The sequence below is a fragment of the Cavia porcellus genome, unplaced genomic scaffold, assembly GCF_034190915.1.
Source record: "Cavia porcellus strain 051 isolate PalLab524CR breed Dunkin Hartley unplaced genomic scaffold, mCavPor4.1 scaffold_14, whole genome shotgun sequence".
NCBI lineage: Eukaryota > Metazoa > Chordata > Mammalia > Rodentia > Caviidae > Cavia > Cavia porcellus.
In genome coordinates, this window is record NW_026947497.1 from 7,542,079 (window position 1) to 7,564,736 (window position 22,658).

Sequence of the window (22,658 nt, forward strand, 5' to 3'; positions counted from 1 at the left end):
CTGTGAGTCTGAATAATGGAGCGGCCTCAACTCAAGTGTATCAGAAAATCCATAGGAACTGGGGTTCGCTCCAAGCAGGGGAAAATGTGTGCCCCTGTGTGGGCCTTTACCAGCCTTTACCAGCTTCGTGATCTTGGGTAATTACCTTAACCCTTCTGAACTTCAGTTTTCCTGTCTGTAAAGTGGAATTGTGTCTCCTAAGTATATTACAAGGAGGAAAGAGATAAGCTGTATAAAGAAACAAGGAGCCTGGTCTGTGATCCATAGCAGATGTTCACCTATTTCTTATTCATTTGGTGGCCCTTGATCTACCGGCCCTGCTGTCTTTCTGAGCCAGAAGTGTTCCTGGTTGCTATGTTTGATAACCTCCCCATCCTGGAGGACAGCCACAGAGGAAGAGGTGGAAATGCCCAGCTTGGCCCTGGACAGCTATGCACTGAGCTGTGCCCATACCTGGGCCAAGTAAGCAACCAAACCCACACCCCAGGAGACCACACAGCTTCTCTCAAGGGCCAGAGGGTCTTCAAAGGGGCAGTCAGCTTCTGGGGACTGTGGGGAGGCCAGGGCCCTGCAATGCCTGCTGACTTCACTTCTCAGACCTGGTTCACTGGCCACAAGGTCTCAGCTAAGGAGATCTGGGGGCACCCTGGGTGAAACCTTGAAACTAACTGCAAATCTGGTAGAAGAAACCATAACCTCCCACCCCTTCCCTTGCTATGGTACCCTTGTTCTGCACTTTTCAAGGACTTCCCAGGCCTTTAAGATTCCCAGGAACTTGGAGAATTCTTAATGAGAAGACACCATTTTGAGCCTCATTAGTGAAGAAGAAGTGGTTATCAGAACCCTTGTTCAAGAAAGATCTTTGCTGCACCCTTGGCTTTAGCTGAGGACACAGTGTTTCCTCCCATTTGAATCATTTCCCAGCATAGACGAAGAAGTGGTTTCACTCTGGGACTCAAAGCAGTATTTCCCTGCAAGCCTGAGCTCTGGAGCCAATGGCCAACTCCAAAGCTTATTAACATCTACAATAGGATTGGAAGATGCACTTTTTAAGAATTCATCTTTAAAAAAAAAAACTCCATTTAAAATCTGTTTTTACACCACCAGCTATCAAAGTTTAAGATGCATAAGAAGGACACGAAGCACATATTCAAAATGTATATTTCTATCCTTGATCCAGAAATGCTAATTCAGTGACTTGAAAACAAATCGGTCAAGGCCACAATTTAATAAATATTCTTCCTTTAGCCCTTCTCAAATGCAAGGGAACAGAAGCTGCTATATGACATCCATGATGTCATTCTACGGAGCTTGCTAAGAAAACATTTTGCCTGTGGGGGGCTTGGGGAAAACCGAACGGTGACTTCTGTCCTCTCTGCCAGAATCACATTCAGGTCTCCTTGGCTGAGCTGGTGCTGTGGCCTCAGGCAGGCACTGCAGGCTGGAAAAGCTGGGGACTAGGCCTGTCCCAGGGTCTCAGCCCAGCTCCAGAGCCAGGCACACTGCCAACCTCAAGAAAAACAGAGGCTTCTATAGGTGGCAGAGGGGAAACTGGAGACCTCTGTGTGCTATCTCAAAGGCGATGAACATGAACATACCTGAATATGTAGTATGTGGAATGTTCTAGAACAAGTGCATGATGATAGTCCACCATGTAACACACTTCAAATGCATCTGTCCACAGAGCTCTGTTCTTATCGCATCACCTCTGCTCTTTTAAATGTCTCATGGTAGACAGCATCACTCCGGACCACTTCCTGAAAAGACTGCCTTTGAAAGTTTCCATCTAATAATCACTTAAAACTGAGTTTCCAGTGTGAACCGGCACAACCACCATGGAAGTACGGAGATTGCCTCAAAAAACCAAAACCAGTGAGTCTGGGGATATAGCCAGTGGCAAAGCACCTGCCTGGCAAGTGCAAAGTTGTGAGTTCAATTCCTGGTCCTCCCATCCCCTACCCCAAAAAAAAGCAGGAAAAGAAAATTAAAAGTAGAAATTCCATTCTGCCTAGCTGCTCCCCATCTGAGGTGGCGTCTGGCTCCTGGTCAGGGAACCAAAGATGTCCATCTGGGAGAAGAGCAGCGTGGCTCTGCTGTCCAAGCACCTCGCCAGGATCGTAAACTCAGCCCAGAGAAAAACGATAGGGATAGTTTAATGAAGGAAGACACTTTACTGGCACAGAGGAAAGGGAAGGGGAACAGAGACAGCTACCTGATGAGAGGAGCAGGGTGGGGGGCTCCAGAAAGCTGGAGGACCGGGGCCCTCGTTCTCACCGCCTTTAAAAGGGACTGAGTGACCCACACACACGCACCCCAAAAACTTGTCCTACCTGGATGGACCCACCTACCATCCTTGCCTGGGGGGCAGAGGGTGGGGACGCCATGTGCTGCTTCTCTCTGCCAGGGTGTCCCTGCCCTCCACCCGCTTTCCAGGGCTTTCCTCTGGGATGGGCAGCTAGATGGATGGTCAGCTTAGAGCTAGGAAGGGGGCATGTGGGCAGCTACTGTGCTCTACAATGACCCTAAAGTGACTAATATATTGACTCCAGAGAGAATAAACACACACACACACACACACACACACACACACACACACACACACACACTGGATGTGTGTATATGTTAGTGCACAGGTGTGAGTACACACCGCCTGAGTCAGTCCCCCACCCACTTCCTCTATGTCCTCCTGGAGGTGAGGGCACCTTTGTCCCCTGTGCACCTGGCTTTCTGTATCCTACCTGTCAGCTCTGTAGACTGGACTCTCCTTGAAAGTCCCAAGGTTACTTTGTGCCTTTCTTTATCTGGTTTTTCATTCTCTTTTTCTAACCCCATCCTTGACCTGTTTCCCAGTGGAAATTTTCTAGTCAAGTTTGTTTTTTACTCCTAGTTGGGATTAGCTAGAAGACCTAAGGAGGCCCCTATTCAGTCTTCTCATCTACAGATCTCTGTCCCCGTATAGATATCTTCCCAGAAGAGTTACAGTGACCCATGCATACCCATGTTTATAGCAAAACAACTCTTAGCAGTTAAATCCTGCAAGCGGCCTATATGGCCATCGACGGTGGATGAGAGAATGTGGCCTTTATACACAACGGAGTAGCACTCTGACATAAGGGTAAATAAGTCTTCTGTGGGAAAATGGGTACTCCATGAGACATTAATGTTAAGCAAAACAATTCAGATACGTGGGCTTACATGTGGTTCCTCATATAAAGTACAAAATAAAAAATAAGAAAAAAAGAGAGAAAAAAGTTATTGTGATCCAGTTTGGCCAATGCATCAAAAATACACTTAGTATAACTGTTTTATGTGTTACGGTTTTTGTTGTTAGTCTGGCTGTTAATCTGTGTTTATGATAATTAATTTGAGAAAGACTCAAAAATAAATAAATCTGATGTACACAAAAAGAAATTGATGTGTTTTGTGCATAGAGTAACTCCCCACAATGTAATCATTATGTATTGCAAACTTGCACTGATAAAAAAAATCATTACATTTTTAAAAACCCAAGTTTTCAAGTTTGTCTTTATGTTATCCTGAAGTTTTCTTTATTGAGGCTCTTTGTTCTCTTTCGGTTATTTCTAATAGGAAGAGGAAACATAAGAGCATAAGATGGTTAGTTAATTAAAAATATGAATGAAAAGAACAAATTCTCTTCCTTCTAGTTCCAAAGTAAAAACATAAAAAGTTTAAGACCCCAGACAGCTATTATGTGGTACAGTGACATCCCTGAGAGATTGATACCCTCATGTTCTTCTTTTGCATTTTTGAAAAAGGAGATGAAATGCGGGGAGAAATGTTCATACGATGCATAGGATTCAAATTAAAACCTGGCAGCCAGCAGATGCAAAGGCAGGCACTGGCAGAGCCCACCCTGGTCATCCGTAGGACAGCCGTGAGCACCACACACCCCAGGTCCCTGCTGAGAAACCCAACGCTTCCCTGGGGACCTTCTGTCACCTGTCGTTGCCTGGACAATCACGGTATGATTCAAGTCAAAAACTACAGCTGGAATCATTGTGTACTGAAACTTAGGACATATTTTTATTCTTTTCACCATAGCTATCATATTTTTAAATTTAAGCTGCATTTTTATCATTACGCCCACAGTACATACTGATCGCACCCTTGAAGAGTTGGGGATGTACATAGCACCTCTCGGCTCTGCATCCCCTTCCACTCCCCCCCATCCCACCCCTCCAACTCTCGGTCCCCTGCCCACCTGAGAAAAATCTCTCTCTCCACTTCCTATTTTTCATCTCTCCAGCTTGTAGCTTTTATCTTGCTCTTTATTTATAAGTTGAGTTTCTCAAATAAGGGGAAACTGGGTAGTATTTAAACTCATGTGTCCTATTTCACTTCGCATTATGATCTCAAAGTGCATCCATTTTCCTACGAAAGACTCAAATTTATCCTACTTATTTTAGAATAGTATCATCACAGAATGCTGGTTCCCATTAACAGGACTGGATCAGCATGATGCAAAAAGCTCTGGTTGATTCATGTGCAGTTCCATCCACACAGCCCTAAGCAACGCCAGCATTGAGCTGAGGGGTGAAACTGAAGAATGTGGACACCCAGCTGTCACAGACCTGCAGTGCCCTGGACAGTAGGAGACCGGTCACTGTCACACTGACTCTGCTGAGGGAGGTGTCAAGCCTGCTGGGGTCCTGCTGTCCCAATAGCCATGGGACTCTGGCGTGCGGACACCTAGCTGCAGAAGTAATTCCCGACCTAGAGAGGTTGGCAGGTTCTCTGCAAAGAGCCAGACATAAATTTGCTCGGTTTTGTGGCATACAAAGTCTCTGTCTCAACCACTCAACTCTGCCACTGTCCAGAAGCAGCCACAGGTCTTGGTGACAAAGAGGTGACTGTTATCAAGGCGAAACAGACAGGCAGCGGCCAGGTCGCTTTGCCTGCTCTCGGTGCCTCCGTCAGGATGCACCCCGCTTCACAGCCCGCTGCCAGCCCTGTTTCTAATACAACCCCAAGCCTGCTTCTCCGTAAAACCTCCTGCTCTTCCCATAAAGGCGCTGGCTCCATGATCGGCTGTGTCGCTGAAGGACACCAACCTTAGACCTGCACGCTGAAATCCACCACCCCAGCATACTCTGTCAGCATCAGAGTCCACAGTGCAGAAAGCAGCCTTCAACACATGGGTGCAGGAGGGGGCCGCTGGGGCTCCTTCTCCTCTGAGGATGGAAGGCAACCTCCCCCCGGAGCAGCACAGGCCCCCTTGCTCCCTCCAAACCCCTCTCCCCAGGAGTCCCTGGCCTCAGCTGCTGCTCTTTCCACAGCCCCAGTTCTAACCCCCCTCTCCTGGAGTCCTGGGTGCCAGGTCCTAACTCGGGTGCCTCCCTTGGGAACGTGGGAACATTAGTGGGCACAGGAGGCCTTCCTCTCCAGATGCCCTGTTCAAACTCAGTCCCTGAAGGCTTGAGGGAGGCGGATTTCACCTCGGTCCAGAAAGTTAGGTGGGCACACAAGTTTGCACACCATACACACGTGTATATACAAATCTAGGCAGGACAAGACTGTGTCTTAGGAAGAGAATCTAGCAGAAATTAAATCAGTGGGCTACAGCCCTCCAAGTCCTGCAGGCCATACTTAAGAGGCCAGTGGGTAAATACTTCTACGAGCCAGCCCACTCCCAGACACATGTGCTAATAAAGACTTGTGAATTTCCCGAGAAAATGCTTGCACGCTGACTTCCAGAGATAAATGTCATTGCTTCTCCTCCTCCTGGACGGAAGCGAAATAAAAATATGTGGTCTACGTGGAATAGGGAATGGATGAATTTCAGACACTGCATTTCTGCCAAGATGACTGCACACCTTTAAAAAAACATAATTACTTTCCATCCACTTTTCCAACTGATGGACTGATAAAGGCACTTTAAGAGTTCCACAACCGCTCGGCAGGAGAGGTTTGGGTTAAAGGGGTTGAAATTTTAAAGACTGGTTTGAGTTCATTTTTATGAACTAAGGGGAGGAAACATAAAATTCCCACATATATCCGATTTGTAGATTAAGGAAATCCAAACCAACCTGTGGACTAGTGGCAATCAGCAGCTGCTTTTGTTTCCTGCTAGGTCCTTCTATAATGCAGAGGGTGGCTAATCCCTGGGGAATGGAAAACCCACCCACACCTCCACCCCACCTCACCCTGGCTCTACTGGGCTGAGGCCAGGACACAGCAGGGCGAGATTCAGAAAGGACAATTACCTGATAAAGTGCAGTTACTTCCGATCACACATTGGATTTTCTTTATCCGCAATTTTACAGGAATTTTGGTTTAGTCTTGAAAGAATACTGTGGAAATTTCCAGAATCAATGATGTGAAACCCAAAGACAATGGTGTTGGGACATCTTCGGGGGGTGGGGGGGACTACACACTCACACAAAACGACTGCTAAGACCACAACTGTACCAAAAGTACTTCCACAAAGACCCAGGCCAGCAACAGCCTGTTCAATCTTGGCCTGACATCACCCCAGTTAGTGATCATCACGGCCTAAGGGCAAGGGCTTCAAAGCCCCTTGTCTTCCTGCACCACCCTGAATGTGCCCATGGTCCACTGTGGCATGCAGCCCTCCACCCTCCCTGAAAAAATCATCTGGCGGGCCACGTCCTCTACATGTCATTTTAGGGGAATAAGCTATTTCCTGACAGACACAGTTTTTAAATTCATTTTTCCTGTATTTTTGCTCCTTGAAATGCTTTTGGCAGTAAAACTTACCTTGAACTGGTGGGGTGTTTGCCTCCAGTACCCAGGAAGTCTGTCCCCTGAGCTCCTGCAAGGTGAGGGGCTATCTGAGCCATTCTGCCCAATCAACTAGCAGGTGACCAAGTCACCGCCAAGCCACACTTCAGAACCTGCGCGTGAGTTAAAAAGGAGGTCCCCCTGTATTTCCTACACTGGCCTCAAAACTCCTGGGTTCAAGAAACCCAGCCTCGGTGTCCTGAGCAGCTAGGGATATAGGGATGCATTGTGTATAATTTTATTTTACACTCTTTCTCCCCAAAACCTCTTGATATAGTATGAAGTGGGAGGATCTCACACTGAATGGTGAATGTGAGCAGAACCTATCAACCCTCACCGAGAGCATGACAAAAGACCAAAAAGCCGTCTTTAGGCCAAGCCACTGGCCATAAGAAGTTGTTCCTGCAACACAAACCAATTTTCTTAACTAAAGCAGCAATGCCCACCCATACTTTAAATCCCTGGTGGATCATTATGTTTAAGAATATTAGAGACGTATTTGGGCAAAGTGGTTAAATTTTTGGATGGACTTAAGAGTGTTGTATTATTTTTCCCATTTAAAATAACTCCTATTGCCTGTAGTCCCAGCACTTGGGAGGCTGTGGCAGGAGGATGGCTGTGAGTTCAAGGCCAGCCTGAACTGCATAATGAAACCCTGTCTCAAAAAGATCCCCCCACCTCACCCCACAAAAAAACTCCTGCTACTCAAAACCTCCCTAAGTTACACAGTGTTAGGAGCTGACTACTAAATCCTGTAAATCAAGATGCTTACATTTTCCCTCATCTAGCAGAAATTTTGTTTTGTGAGACAGGGTTTCACTATGTAGTCCAGGTCCCCCTTCAGCCTTCCAAGTGCTCAGCTACAAGCGTGCCCCACCCCATCCAGCAGAAATTACTTCCCAAGGAGAGAAAAGCTATGTGTAAGCAAAATAATACAAAAATGCCACATAAATAAGACAAAAAATGTAGTTTTATTGAATAAAGAAGTCTGTTCAGAGCTTACCCTCGTCTCAAGAATGTTTTAGATTTTGTAACTGCTAGAAAGATCAACAGTGAACAAGAAAGAGAGGAAGCGGTTAACATTTTCAAGGTAGGAAAAAACATCTCACCACTACAGCTGTCTTGCAAAATTTCCAAGACAAGGTCTAGCCACGGTTACTGTTTAGCAATTTTCTTTAAGGGAGGAGAAAGTGAGGCCGTATTACTGGCTACCACTCACTAAGGTGACGGCCGGCAGACACCGGGAGACAGAAGCAGGAACACGATACAGAAGCGGCTGCCCAGCCGCTGGCAGGGTCAGTGAGCACAGAGCGGACAGCGACGTTAGAAGCAGCGGGCGGCCTCCGGGAGTGGCGGGGTCCCCTGGGTCCCGGGTCCCGGGTCCGCGTCTTCACGCGCTCACGCCTTCTCCAGCGCCTTGTAGTACTCGGCCAGCACCGCCCAGGCTGTGGGCGCCATGAAGCCCTCGGGCGGCTTCTGGCCCTCGCGCGCCAGCCTGCGCATGCGCGTGCCCGAGATGAACTCGAAGTCCTCGTGGCTGCAGAAAAGCAGAGAGGTGAGTGCGACTGCGCAGGCCCAGTGCAGTCCAGAGGGAGCCAGCACGCTGCCCGCCGGGCCATCTGATCCCTGCAGATGCTAAGGAGCCCCCATCCCCCCACCCCCACCTCCCCACTTCCCACCCACCACTTCTCCCGGAGAGGGAAGGGCAGAGCACCCCGCTGTCCTCCTCCCACCTCTGCTCAGGTCACCAAGTGGCAGGTACAGGTCTCCACCCCCACACCAGGGTACAACATTGCCCCGACCTCTGCGACCCCCGCAGGCTCGCAGGGGGGGACCCCAAACCAGAGCAGCCGCAGGGCCGCAAGCTTTCCAGAAAGCGGAACCCTGCATTACAGGAGTGGAGAAAAGGCAGCTCTCTATGAGAACTAGGCACGCCAAGTAGGCAAGATCCTAATGCTGTTTAGCCACCACAGAGGACGGGAGCACAGGTTTTCACATCACCGCACATACACTTAAACACATAAAAGGTAGGCATGGCTGGCACACGCCTGTAATCCTAGTACTTGGGAGGCTGGGGCAGGAGGATCGCCTTGAGTTTGAGTCCAGCCTGGATTACACAGCAAGACGTAGTCTCTCACACACGTGTGCGCCATTAGACTACCAAGCGGAGAACACCATGGCTATGAGACATCTGTCTACTCTCTCCCCTCCAGTACAGATCTGTCATGGTTTATGTCTGTGTCCCCCAGGCCTCATGAGTTTGCACTGTGTATTTGTGATTGGTTCACTGTCTAGTGCTTGAATTGATGGTGTCGGTGCTCCACCCACAAAGGGGTGGAGCCAGGATGTGATGTAATGGCAGGAAGAAGATGTGTCTTGCTCTTTGCCAGTTCCTGTTTGCTGTTTGCAGCCTCCAAGGACGGCGGCCCAGCCATGCCTGCCTGCCTTGGATCCAACTGAGTGTGGACTGAAACCTCCAAAAACTGTAAGAAATAAACCTTTCCTTTCCCAACTTTGGGCTTCAGGTATTTTGTCTCAGCAACCATTAAAAAGTGACTAAGGCAAGATCCAACCCAACAAGTGCTCAGAAGCCAGCAGGAGTCCTGGGTGGCTGAAGCCACCTGGTCACGGGCCCAGATCACACCTAGTAAGGAGCCACAAGTTCCTTTCTACACCAGCTGTGGATCGAGACACGACTTTTATTTTTCAAGGCAACGAGGAAGCCTTAACAAGCCAGTAAAACCAGAGCCTGCCATGTGTGTTCCAGGAATCCACCTTCAGAAGTAATCAGGCAGGCAAATATTATACTAAGACAGTGACAGGAAGGTTGTTTTATAGTGGCAAAATGCTGAACAGCATCTTAAGGTCAAAGGTCCTGAGTAATCTAGGGTACTGCCCTGAGTAGAATGGCACAGCGCCACGAAAGCAGGCAGGAGATGAAGTGTGCAAGGCGTGATTAACATGGGAGAAATTAGAATGCGAAACACCCACACTCCGAACCCCATGACAGTGTGGAAGCCCCTCTGGGAGGAGACTGGAGCCAGGAGGGTTCAGTCCCTTATGAAAAAGGAGAGACACAGGATCTCTCCCTCTGTCTCTGCAGCAGGAAATCATGATGTCCACTTGCCTACACTAAGGGTCACCTGGCCACTACTGAAGCACACTTGTGGGTGAGTCTGGACCTGTCCAGGGATGACTGGCGGGCAGGCCAGTGAATGAGAAGATCCACCCTGATGTGGCCAGCACTACCCAATAGGCTCACAGCCAGGAGAACGAGAAGGAAGAAGGCAGCAGCCTGAGTGTGATAAAGGCCCACCACGCTGCACTGGGCACACCTTCTGCTGTCTGAACGCAAGGCGTCTTCCGACTAGGCATACAGCTGGGAAGGGTGGGCATGGCCACTGACTTTCCTGTGACTGGGCTACACTATTTCATATCCATATCCTGTATGTACGACACTCCAGAGTGAAACTCTCAGGTTTCCCAGAGGAGCGACGCATTCTGTGACATCTCAGTACCCACGTGGGGCTAGGCCAGCAGCAGCTCACCTGAGAGGTGGCTGATCCCGGGAACAGAATGTGGCCAGGTGTGGATGGGCCTGCGGGCGAACGAGGGGCTTCGAAGCTGGTGGTTACACAAGCAGTCGGGTCACCAAGCACACAGACAGCAAGCATCAGAAAGCAGGAGCAAGCAGGACCCTAAAGACACCTGGTGCTTCTTCGTGGCCTGGTGCTGTCCCCGTGCAGGCCTGGCCAAGCCACATCAATCTTAAACTTTGGTTTCAAAAATAAAAAACTCGTGTCAGATGCCCAGCACGCTTGCTTTTGATGGTAACGAGAAATAAGAAAGAGAGGAATATGCTAAAGACTCCGCCTGGGCTTTCTGATGAAAGCAAAAAAGCCAGACCGATTAAGTCATTCCTTTCCTGTGCTGCCTGAAACACAGAAGCGACCCACATTCCTCTGAAACTGCATTTTTAAACCGAGGTCCCAGGCACCTCGCTCCCAGGCTGTGTCAAATCCACCTGCATGGCACACCACAAGCATTTCTCCATCACACGAACCAGGCTTCCACCTTCCCATGGCTGCCCAGCGACCAAAAACACAGGGCCCTCAGCCTGACTCAATCTTGGTTTCACAAGGACCCCACCTTTTATCACAAGCCAGGAATGGGTATCATTTTTCAGAAATAACTGAATTTAAAAAAACTGACAAATTTCTGGGATGATTTAAAAGTAGCTCTAAACTTTACCTATGAGGATCTGGCATCTGCCAGGAGCAGAAAGGGCCCTAAATAAAGGACTCTGGCCTCTCATTGCCTACAAAGCGGTCCTCAGGACCATTGCAAAGACAAACACAAAAATGTTTGGTTTTTTCCTTTTCAAAACCACTGGGTCACAGATTCTTCTAATCTACAACAGACAAAATGCTGGCTCCCTCCAAACAAGGGGAAGGGGGTTAAGACAGCAGAGAGGGACAGGAACAGACCGGCCAGCAGCCCCAGGGGACCCTCAGTGATACACAAGCCACATGTGGCCAGCATCTTGACCAGCTTGAGTATGATGACGCCTAGCCACTTGCTGATGATTCTGCATCTTTGCAACCATTTGCTGCCCCATGTCCACATATGTGGCCTGTAAGGCCACAGGGCAAGCCATTTACACGGGTGAGAGCGGGGGCAGGAGAGAGCCCTTCCAGCCTCACTTTTGAAGGTTCACATCTAATTAGCTCTGCTTTTTAAGATGCTAAGTACATGATAAGTAATTCAGAGAAGCAATGGGGAATTCCTCTTTTGATAGAACTAAAAGCTAGTGGTGGTGACTTGTAAGTGAGTCTAATGAATTATTTTGGATCTTATTAAATTCTCATCTAACTTGAAAGCAGTTCATTTATAATACATCAAAACAGTATTTTGAAGATTGAGACTAAAAACAATCTCTTCAAAACCAGATAAACAGTTCTTTCTGGCTTTCTTTCAGAGACTGAAAAAGCATGTAACAGCCTCATGTGTGATGACTTTAACAATTACTATTTTCTAACCAATAACTGGCTGAAATACATGAAACATGTAATTGCCTCCAGCCAGATTAACCCAGTTCTTGAATTCGTCATGTTTCCCTACAGCACCTTAGTGTAAAAGCTGCAGATACTCAGCCAAACTGTGTATGCCTCAGTGTCCTAAAATGTATGACAAAGTCAACCCAACCTTCTTTACCATAAAATGTCATAAGCTCTATAATTAACTACAGCATAGGTCAGGTGTTTTTAACTGAATGCAAAGGGCATCTATTAAAATTCTGATCCAGTGCAAAGTCTGTGTTTTCAACTAGAAGATGGACCATCATTGTTCACCTGCTCCTAGAAAGAGGCTGCTGAGCCTGAAGAATGGCTCAGTTCTCAAAAAGTCCATCCCAGAAGCTCTTGGATGCTGTCTTAGTTACTTTTCTTGTTGCTGAGACAAAATACCCAATACTCAAAGTTAAAGGAGGGAAGTTTATTTAGCTCAGTTTGTGGAGGTTTCAGTGCACAGTTGGCTGGCTCCCAGGCAGGGTGGCCTGGCAGAGGAGAGACAGCTCATGGCAGGCAGAAGGCAGCGAAGCAGCACCAAGCTACTAGCAACCCTCTTTCTGTCCCTTATATCCTGTCCAGGCTATGCACCTTCCGGGCTGATAGCACTCACACCCCAGGGAGCAGCCTTCAGCCCTGCCCAGAATCATCAATCAATCCCTACAACCCATCCTTGATCCCAGCATCACACACTCTTGATCCAGCCACCTCTGAGAAGCCCCATCTGTGACCACATGAGGCTTTAGGGGACACCAAGCACAAGCCACAACAGCTGCCCAGCATGGAGACAATAGTATCTAATGAGATAGATGGCAGGTCTGCATAAGGGTTCTCAATTCCTCACACTCCTGTGAGCTTATCTGAGGCTGCAGGGGAGAAACAATCCCCGCTAAGATTGGGTCTGGACCATCTCCCAAGATGCTAACCCCACATGATGACTGCTCCACCCCAGTCCCAAACAACCATGGATCAAAAGTTCTACCTGTCAACCAGAACAAACCTTTCCTCTTTTTAAGATTGTCTTGATTATTTTGCTACAGTGATGGAAGCACAGTAACAGTAACAGTAATCAAACCTGAACCCATGTACTAAACCCTAGGTAACAAAGACACTGCTCTAAATTCATGTGATAATCTCCTTTGTATCTGCCACCAGGATGTTTGTTTCTTGTTCTTTATTTGCTTTCTACTGTTCACACAAATGTGTTCTTAGTGTATTCAGAACTAGCACATCAAGTGCCCTCAGAATGCCCAGCTCAGCTCCCAGTTTGAATGCAAAAGATTTCTTCATTTCAAACAAAATAAGAAGCTATGTTTGCTTTGATAGTACTGTTGAAATAACCAAGAGGATCAGGTCTCCCAATGTGATGGATTAACTAATGAGCAACTTGGAACACCCAGCTGACGTGAATCAGCGTAGCACTGGGTGTAGAGGGCCCACCTAAGGACTGTTGCCAATAACATAAAAGGAGAACTGTAGGGGATGGTGATGTGCTGTTGATTCTCCTGGAGAAGCTCCTCACACTAGCTTTCCTGATACGAACTTAGCTATTCTCATCAGAGGAGCTCAAGACCTCAATGTCACTGAGAATGGCTGTGTGTGGCTCTTTTCAAGGGAGCTCTGGTCTTTGAGTGTTACTTCCTGGCTCCAGTGCAGATCCCTCAGCCTGCTGGCACAGATCCTTCATCCTACTGGTGCAGACTTTCTAGTTTCCACCACTGACCAGAGAGGCCTTTCCAGTATAGATCCTTGATACAGACTTGCATGAGACATAATCATGGGCTCTCGGTCTCTAGCTGGACTCATGCATAGCATTGCCATGGGATCCAGGCCCTCGGCCGGATTCTTTGGTTCTCCAGTGTATGGACAGATCTCCTGCACTCTTTTGCATTTGACTCTTTGAGTGAGTATCTATGCTCAGTGATCCAGGCACTCAATCCCTACAACCAAGAGAGAGGGTAGCCTGGCTATGGCTCCAGCTGGTGGCAGACCTCGGTATCAGCTGCGAGGTGCTGGTTTTAGGTGCATGCAAAATGCAGGAGTTGTAGGATCAGGAAGGCTCCCACACAAATTTCAAAAGAAGGCCTGGGAGGCCAGGCAGTGTGCCCCTGATAGTGCAATATGTAAAGCTATGTGTATAAAGCCAAAGGTGCAGTAGAGACCCCCAAAATTTGTGAAAGCCAAAAACATGGATCACGCAGGAAAAGCTGCCAAAAGGGAGCAAAGTGAGCCTAAGAGAAAAGCTGTGGGAGCTACGACCACCAGAAGTACCACAGAGACAGAGCCACGCAAGTCCTTTGGAACTCACAGATTGCTCCACACGCTGCACATAAAACTATAAAACTTACTGTTTGTCCTGCTGAATTTTGGACTTGCTTTGATCTTATTCCTTTATACTCCTCCTTGTTTATAAATTTTAAGAGAAAAATGTTTATCTGGTGGCATTTATTGTTGTAAGTGTTTAACTTTTCATTTGTACAGAAGTTCACAGCTAAGAATTTGCCTTACATCTCAAATGAGACTTGGGACTTAGACTTTCCAGCAGTGTTAAAACTGTTAGGGCTTTGACAACTCTTATAGATGGACTAAAGGCCTTTTACATAAAGGGATATATATGAGTCTTTGGAGAGCCACAGGCAGACAATTATGCTTTGTGTCTAGATGGTCCCCCAAAACCTCATACAGTCATGGTGATAGGCTTTTCAAAGGCAGCCAAATCTAGAGCCTGGGATTGGGGGTGTGAGTGCTACACCACCTTATGGTGGGAATCCAGCACACAATACAAAGGAGGCTTGCTCCTCCTTTGGCTCTGGTTGCTTTCAGGATCTCCCACTGCCATGAATAGCTGCCCTTCAGCCAGGCCACCCTGCCTTGGCACCAGCTGATTATGGACTAAAACCTCCACAAACTGTGAGCTAAATAAAACTTTCCTCCCTTAATTTGGGGTGTTTGGTATTTTGTCTCAGCAATGAGAGAAAAGTAACAAAGACACTAAGGTTCTGTGGAACAGAAGTTAGGATTGGTGATATTCTGAGAGTGATGGTGATGTCTGTTCATTTTAAGTAGCCACAAGACATCTCTAGAGAAAAGCTCGTGAATGTGGCAAGCAGAATACAGAGGCAGCCAATGGCCTGTACCCCACAGTGTGGCTGCCATGATGCTGCTGCACCAAGGAGTTCTGCAGGTGCAACCAGTTACTAATCAGCTGACTTCAAAACCACAAAATGATCTGGGTGGATGGAAGTGGTCATGAGGAAAGCAAAGAATGTTCTTCCCCATGAGTAGCACAGGGAGTCACATTCTGGGGCACCAAGGTTTCACAAAGAACAAGAGGGCCCATGGCAAGGACTCAGGGTGACCTCAGGACAGGGAGTGACTCAGCCAGCAGCTAAGGAGGAGACAGGTGCTGCAGCTCTACGGCTGGAGTCAGCACATGGATGCAGGTGCTTCCCAGAGCCATCACACTCAGCCCAGGCTGCTCAGGGAGACAAGTGAGCTCCCCCAGCCTTCAGTCCCAACGAACAGTGAGGGAGCTCTCTGCTCGTAATCTCTATCTCCAAGCTGTGACAAGCTAGGTTACTTTCCTATTGTGTTAACACCCGAGCAGTGCTGGCCTGTGGATTTCAGAGTCACCACGCTTAAATCAGGACAGCAGCTGACTCCCCACCCAGCTGTGAGAAGTCTATAAAAGGGAAGGTTGTCTGCAAGTACCTCAGAGTTTGCAAGGGATTACAGTGCCATCTAAAATGGCACTAGCTGACATGGTGGCACAGGCCTATAATCCCTGCACTGGGGAGGCTGAGGCAGAAGGATCACTGTGAGTTTGAGCCCACCCCAAGCTATGTAGTGAATTCAAGGCCAGCCTGAACTACATAGGGAGACCCTGTCTCAAATAAACCATCTTTATAGTGATGCCAGCCTTACAATATAAAGTATACACCAGCATTAAAAATATAAAATGCTCTACCAGGATCCCAGTCGGCAGTGACAGACACCCTCACTGGTCCCCTCCAGAGCTGCTTCCCCCACAAGTTCTGTTCCCTGTTTTTGTTCACTGTTTCAGTAATCTAAATAAATCTGTGTTCATGTGCTTGTATTTACCCAAAGATTTACTTTCTAAAACAAACAAATATAAACAAGATAATTGAATTTTCTCTACAAGTTTGTAATAGGCTAAAACTGGGCTTTCATCTCAGTCCTAAAACAAAATTTCCTTGAATCACTCTCAAGAGGAACCTCCTCAACTCCCTGAATGTAAATGGATGATTTTTATCACAATTCCTATCCATAATATCTTGCCAGAACTCTCCATAATTTTTTCCCCTAAGCCTTGTCTTACACTGGTAGTTAATCAAATCGAAAGCTACAAAATCATTAATTACATAAATGCTGGCATTGAGTATCATCCATTAATCAAACATAAGGCAACCTCATGTGCATAATAACCAAGTTTTCTCACTACATCAGAGACTGTTGCTTTCTGCAAAATTTTAATCACTTTTCCACATATTCCCATCAACTTAGTTATATCTGCACACAAATATTAAAAACTTAGCAAATTAAGGGAGTTTTAAAGCCTCCCAAGATACAACTTATTAAGATTTATAACTCAAAAAACTTTCAAGGAAATAAGCTGCTCATGTAACAATTCATCTTCGGAAAATCTTTTGAGAACCAATGTGACTATTTAGCTTTGGAATGATTAAAAGAGAGATTTAAAGCAACGCTACACAGATTTAAGCAGATGTCCAAGTGAGCAAGGGCTTCCCAGCTCACCAGTCGGCACCATCACATGGCCCCAGCCCTGGTGTGGTTAGACCAACTGACCAGGTAAGGGACCCCAGTTCCAGACGGCCAGGGCGAGGAGCGGAGAAGGAAGGCGCCACGCTGCCTTCAGCTCAGCGTATTTTCTTAACACAACAAAACGGAAATCCACACAAAAGTTCTCAGCCACTGGCAGCATGATATTCCTCCTCGCTCTTTGCCCTCCGTTGGCGGTATTTAAGTGACTTAACGTGGTTCATTTTAACTCTCAGAACCAATTTCTTACTGTACACAACCTGAACAAACAAGTTGTATGCTGAGTGAGAAACCAGAAGTGTCGTGTCCAGCATCCTGACACTGTGGGCTTCAGAGGTGCCGAGGGAGAGAGGGAGGGAGGGAGGGAGGCACTGGACACTCCTGCGTGGGCTGCAGGTGGGGCTTTTATAAGAAATGCCAACGGGCAGCCTCTGCTGGTGGCCTGCTGAAATCTAACCACAGGAGAGCAGACTGTCTCCCAAATGCTTTTACTTTCCTTAATAATGTGCATTTTAAGGTACTTTGTGGTTTTAGAGCCCACAGTTAACTGTAATTGCTTTCATTTTTCTTAAAATTATTTTGTAAAAATTTAAAGAGACTTCCCTTTGGTTTTAAAATGGTCAGTTATATGACTCTCAGCATACCATTTTTATAGGTGCATTTAAGAGTGAAACTTCAGGCACACACACAGATCCATATACATGCATACATACATACATGTACACACACAGTTTTAAGGTTAAAGGCGAGTTCCACATGATGTAGAACTATTTCTAGGTGGCAGCAGACCTGAGTTTATACGAGGCTGGTATACACTATGTTCCAGCTGGTCACACAGTCCTGTGTGGCCCCCAAGAGCCTCAGGATCGGTCACATCTGAGGTCCCGGCCTTTGCAGGCCCACACTGCCGCTATGCTGAATCCCGCATCTGGGCCCCAGGGACAGCTGGGACCACTCACACCTGTCCGGGTCAGTTCTGGAAACTGGCTGCTCACTCACTGCAGAAGACCATCTCGTATTTTAGCCACAGCTCGTCACTCGGCAAAGCCTGCTGCCTCCAAAGTACATGCACTGTCTCCAAAATTATTGTCCCTGAACAGCACACCAACCAGTCCTCGGTCCGCAGGGGAGAAAACAGCATTCCACTATCCACACAACTTCTGTATCTCAAAGAAAATAGCTCAACATTCCTTTGAGAAACAAGATGACACTGTTTTAATTTTTCCAAGGTTTCTTTTTCTTTCTTGTCCCTACTGTGATGAACCCCATGAGGACACAGGGTCAGGGCTGACGTCACTCCTCAGTCAAAACCCACGTAAGTGCCACGGGATGGGGCAGAGCTCCGGATCGCTGTGAGCAGGCCATCACCAGTGTTTGGTCAGCAGGACGGACACTGACAAAATGTAATTGAAAGCAGAAGCATTTACCGAATGATCTGTTTAATCTGCTTAATAGAATCTGAACTGAAAAAGCAGGTGCACTAAATGAGAGCCTCTCAACAAAACAACTTGCATGGACGAGACCCCCTAACGGTTTAAAACTCACTAGGTGCCATGGATTATGGGAGGAGTCAGGAGGGAACGGGTATATTCCAGAGATGGGGAGAGGGCACAGGAGGCTCAGGACTCTCAAACCACATGGCACAGACACAGCTGGACCTCGTAACCTCTGAGTCTACACTGCTGGCTGCCGTTGTAAACTCAAGAGACTGCATGCAACCCACAGACAGAAATCCGTACAGTGCTGGTCTCTCAGGGGAAATGCAGCATTTTTGTGTCCAGTTCAACCGGTAACTTTGCGGCAGACCTGGCAGACACAGAAACACTGCCACTGCCCTGAAGAACTGCAGGATTCCTGAAACTGTGCACTGCAACACTTTACTCAACGTGTATTTTTACTTCTAACTTTTAGGAGGATGAGACAACCGGTCTCCTTGATTGCCTCTCTCTGAACCATCAACAACAGGGCTGTCATCAGAACAGTGTGAGTGGGCATCCCTGCCAGCGCCTGGGACCACCTGCTGCTTCCGAGGCTGGGCGGAGGGCGGGACACTCACTGTTCGGCGTCGTAGTAGTCCATTCGCTTTTTCCTCTTGTTGTATGCTGCCACCCGGAAGGGCACGATCTCCAGGGTGATGAGGCCAGGGGCCATGGTCAGCACCTTGGCGCCGTGGGTGGGCTCATAGAGGTCCTTCCCCGTCTCTGGGTGCGGCATGCCAGCCGGATCTCGACCGACGATGTAAAAATTGGCCCCTGCCACCATCCGCGCTCTGCAGTGCCACTGGACCTAGAATAAGGGTTGTCTGTGAGGCGACCGCATGTCCAGGACCAAGCACAGAGCAGCACTGGTGGACAGTGATGCACCTGCTCTCAGTGTCCTCTAACGGTACAAACTCTCACCTGTATCATCCGGGGAAGCCAGAACGTTATTCCCTCCACCCTGGCAAAAAAACCAACCCACCAAAACCAAATGCATAAACATATATATATATGTATGTACAAACACATGACTTACTTATAAAAGGCCCAAGACCCTAGAATCTAGCACAAAAGGCCTGTGTGTGTGGTTTTTCCCAGCTGAGCTGGTGATTAGAACCTACCATATAAGGGCAGAGGTCAGGAGGGCAGCTGTCCTGAGTGGGAAGCAACCACCAGGGGCTCCTAGGATACAGGCAACATCCTGGTTTTGGGTCCAGGATCCGGGCACTGGCAATCAGGTTGTGGTTGCTGTAAAAGGTCTTTGCACTGTGAGCATACTTACAGCTCACGAACCTCTCCCTACATTTTAACTTTCACTGGTTAAAAAAATACTGGATGATAATGACCTGAGCAGGGATGAAGAAGGTCCCCACTCAGTGACCACGACCCAGGACACTAGGTAAGACCAGAACAAGAGTCTGGGGATGCGTGGACAGCAACTCTGCCTCCAAAACTAGCTTTGAAGCCTACCTGTTCCCATTAGGACCTCACCTACAAAACAGAATCGGTCTACATCCGGCACAACCCAGCACTGCCTTGATTCTCTTTTCCCATCTGCCAGCCAGAGACAGGATGCTAAGGTGCTATAACCAGATTCCTTTCCGCAACAGCACTGCTACTTCGTGCATGGAGCTGCAATAGTTCATGTGGACCTGATGCCCGCAGACGCCTCTCCCTGCACACAGGCGGGCAGCGCTGCCTCTCCTCTGCCCTCCTACAGCCTCAGCAGTCCACGGCAACCCTGCTCACAGCCGCTGGCCCCTACACAGATGAGGAGCAGAGGCTCTGCTTCTGCTACGTTCAACTCTGAATCTTCATCAAGGAACCCAAAAGCAGTGTGTGAGCCCCTGATCAGTTCACAACCCCAGTGCAATGAAAACGCCCTTCTGTCTCACGCAAATGAGCAGCTGCCTGTGTGGAGTTAAATTCAAAGGGCAGTCGAGGGTCTCTGAACTCAAGTGAACTTCACCCGCTCATTAAATATTTATGTCTATCATTCAAACACTGGGTCGGCGAACTGGGACTATCTGACTTTTTATAAATAGGCTAGGAAGCTCGGATCATTTAATCCAAACTGGTTTGCCCTCTTAAAATAAGAGGAAACTGGAGCCCAGAAAAATTAAGCACTGATCTGGGGTCACACAGCACACAGGGCAGTAGCTGGTTCCAACTCTCAGGCTTGGAAAATCACCAGGAGAATTAAGTCACCTCTTTAACTTCTAAAGGTTACAAGGAAATTAAATGTGAGCAGACCGAACAGGGAGACAGTGTTCTCCTGCACCTGACTGATGACTCTCAATTTACATTTCAGGGAATGGTTCTCTTGAGACCTCGTTTTAAAATTAGACATGGACAAACAGAAGGTCTACTCTGAGGCAACTGACAACTTGCTGAGAAGTTAACAAGATTTAACCACAAGGATGCAAGTCAGCCTATAGCAACCTCAATTTAAGAGTACAGACTTCAGCCTCTGCCTGGTGGCACATGCCTGTAATCCCAGCATTCTAGCAGGCAGAGGCAGGAGGATCACAAGTTCAAGCCCTACCTGGGGATGCAGCTCAGTGCAAAGGCCCTGGATTCAGTGACAGGCTACCTACCAGATGGGTGCTACAAGCCCAGTGACACCCACCAGTTTATCTCCCCAGCCTGTTTATTTCCCGAGGAGCCAGGTTAGGAGGTGCTGTCCAAGCACCATGCAACCTGGAACATGGGATGCGTGCCATAAAGGAAAGCAAGAGGATTTCCAAAAGTTTCCCATAAACCCATATAAGATTGTCTGTAAACGGCCAGCCAGACAATGAATGATTTATTTTCTGCTTTGTTTTTATCAATGAACTAAGTAGCATACACCATAACTAGAACTCGATACTATACTGTAAACCAGACTTTACTTTCTGACTCCAACAGGAGTTTCATGTATGTGTGGCCCAACCAAGTGGCTTCCCTGCTTCCTCAGGCCCTGTGTCCAGCACAGGGACGATGGGATCCCTGGGATCTGCCCGCCTCAGCCCAGCATCCTCCCTAAATTCTCAAACTTCCAGCATCTGAAAATGCTGTCACTGTGTTATTTTCTAAGGATAATCTTGCTTGAATATAGAACTCTTGGCATTAAGACTTATTTTTACTTTCCTCTCACAGTATATTGTTTAGATTTTCATAAATAAGACAAAGTGCATTTCCTACACTGGCAATTAATTCCTCACGCAGACAAAAATTAGCATTAGAAAGTCAATTCTCCCTGCTTCCAGCCCCTACCCAAGGCTAAGGAATTTAGGAATCAAGCCATTCCATCTTTATAGACTGGAAAATCAGGAACATCCTGTTGATAACTAAACAGTCTCAGCAGCTGTTCACTGCTCCGAAAAGCATTTGTGCTAAGGAAACCAATCTGGTACCAATGCCTTCCGAGGGACCTACGGGAAACGACTAAAGGAAGAGTCCATGTTTGTATTTTATTATTATGAGCTGGTGAATAAGCATGACTGGCGGACTTTTTCCTGATGTCCAGGGGAAGCTACAAAAACGACGGTTTGGTGTGCATGTGCGTGTGTGCACGTGCAAATTCTTCACGTAAAAGCTGCGAGTGAGTCAGACACACCAGTGCAGCACTACAGAAAAGAACGCAAAGCCTTCCTGAGCTGCTCACCCCAGCAGTTTGAATGTCATCAGGTCACAAGCATTAAAGCATTTCATGGTTCAACGTTTAAGGATTTCATTAAACACTGAAAAGTTACACTGCAGGAGGTTCAGGGCTTCCTCAAGAAGCCTCTCCAACTCCCAATTCACACCCAGGCCAGACCCACGCGGCCCCAACCCTTGGGCCCTCTCTCTTTCTGGGGCCAGGGAGCTCAGGGCCGCCGCACTAAGCACCTAGTACCTAATTCTCTGCCCCATTCTCGACTGCCAAGGACAAGGTACTGAGGCCCTGCCCTGTGCCAGCCAGGTTTTCACACTGACAATGTCCCTCCCTGACCACCCTGAGTGCTTTCAGCCTGAGCCACCATGTCCATCTTCGCTGCACCTGCGCTGCCCCTGGTAACAAAGCTGCCCAGCTATCTGCTGAGAACCCTCCAATGCCAGCCACCCCATCCCTGCACAAACTCTCCACCCCTCAGCATGGCAGGTGACACGGGGCCACTCTGCCTGCCTTGGGCCAGAACCCTCTTAGGCACCAACTTCTCTCAGCTGCTCTCGCAGGCCCTTTTCGGTCCCCCAGCCCTACACTGCTCCTTGGCTGAAACTCTGACTTGGCCAAGCTCTTTACCAGCCCAGTTCCATACTGAAGACGGCCCTCCTGCAGTGGTACTGCAGACAGCCACGCTAGATGGAAACACGACAGACAGGCAGACAGGCCGAGGCCCTCCATGGAGCCGGCACAGCAGGTAAGAACGCATCCCAGCTGTGGCCCAGGGTGCAACCACTGGAGGCCAGGCCTTGGGATAAAGACAGAAGGATCAGATCTAAGAGACACGGTAACAGCAGTCTAAGGAAACCTCTGTGGACGTCTGTCACTCAGTGCATGATCAAGACCCTCAGAGCCATCCCTTCCTCG

The 22,658-nt window shown here is 47.9% G+C and overlaps 1 protein-coding gene across 4 annotated transcripts in view; it reads right to left on the reverse strand.

Moving 5' to 3' along the window:
- Nucleotides 1–7,714: 7,714 nt before the first annotated feature.
- Nucleotides 7,715–22,658, reverse strand: part of Papss1 (3'-phosphoadenosine 5'-phosphosulfate synthase 1) — a 60,882-nt gene continuing 45,938 nt past the window's right edge. For 3 of the 4 annotated variants that reach the window (XM_063260501.1, XM_063260498.1, XM_063260500.1), the window contains exons 11-12: nt 18,685–18,914; nt 7,715–8,299 (exon numbers count right to left, since the gene is read on the reverse strand). In XM_063260501.1, the coding sequence (XP_063116571.1) occupies nt 8,161–8,299; nt 18,685–18,914 (369 nt within the window). In that variant the 3' untranslated portion in view covers nt 7,715–8,160. 4 annotated transcript variants of the gene reach the window in all.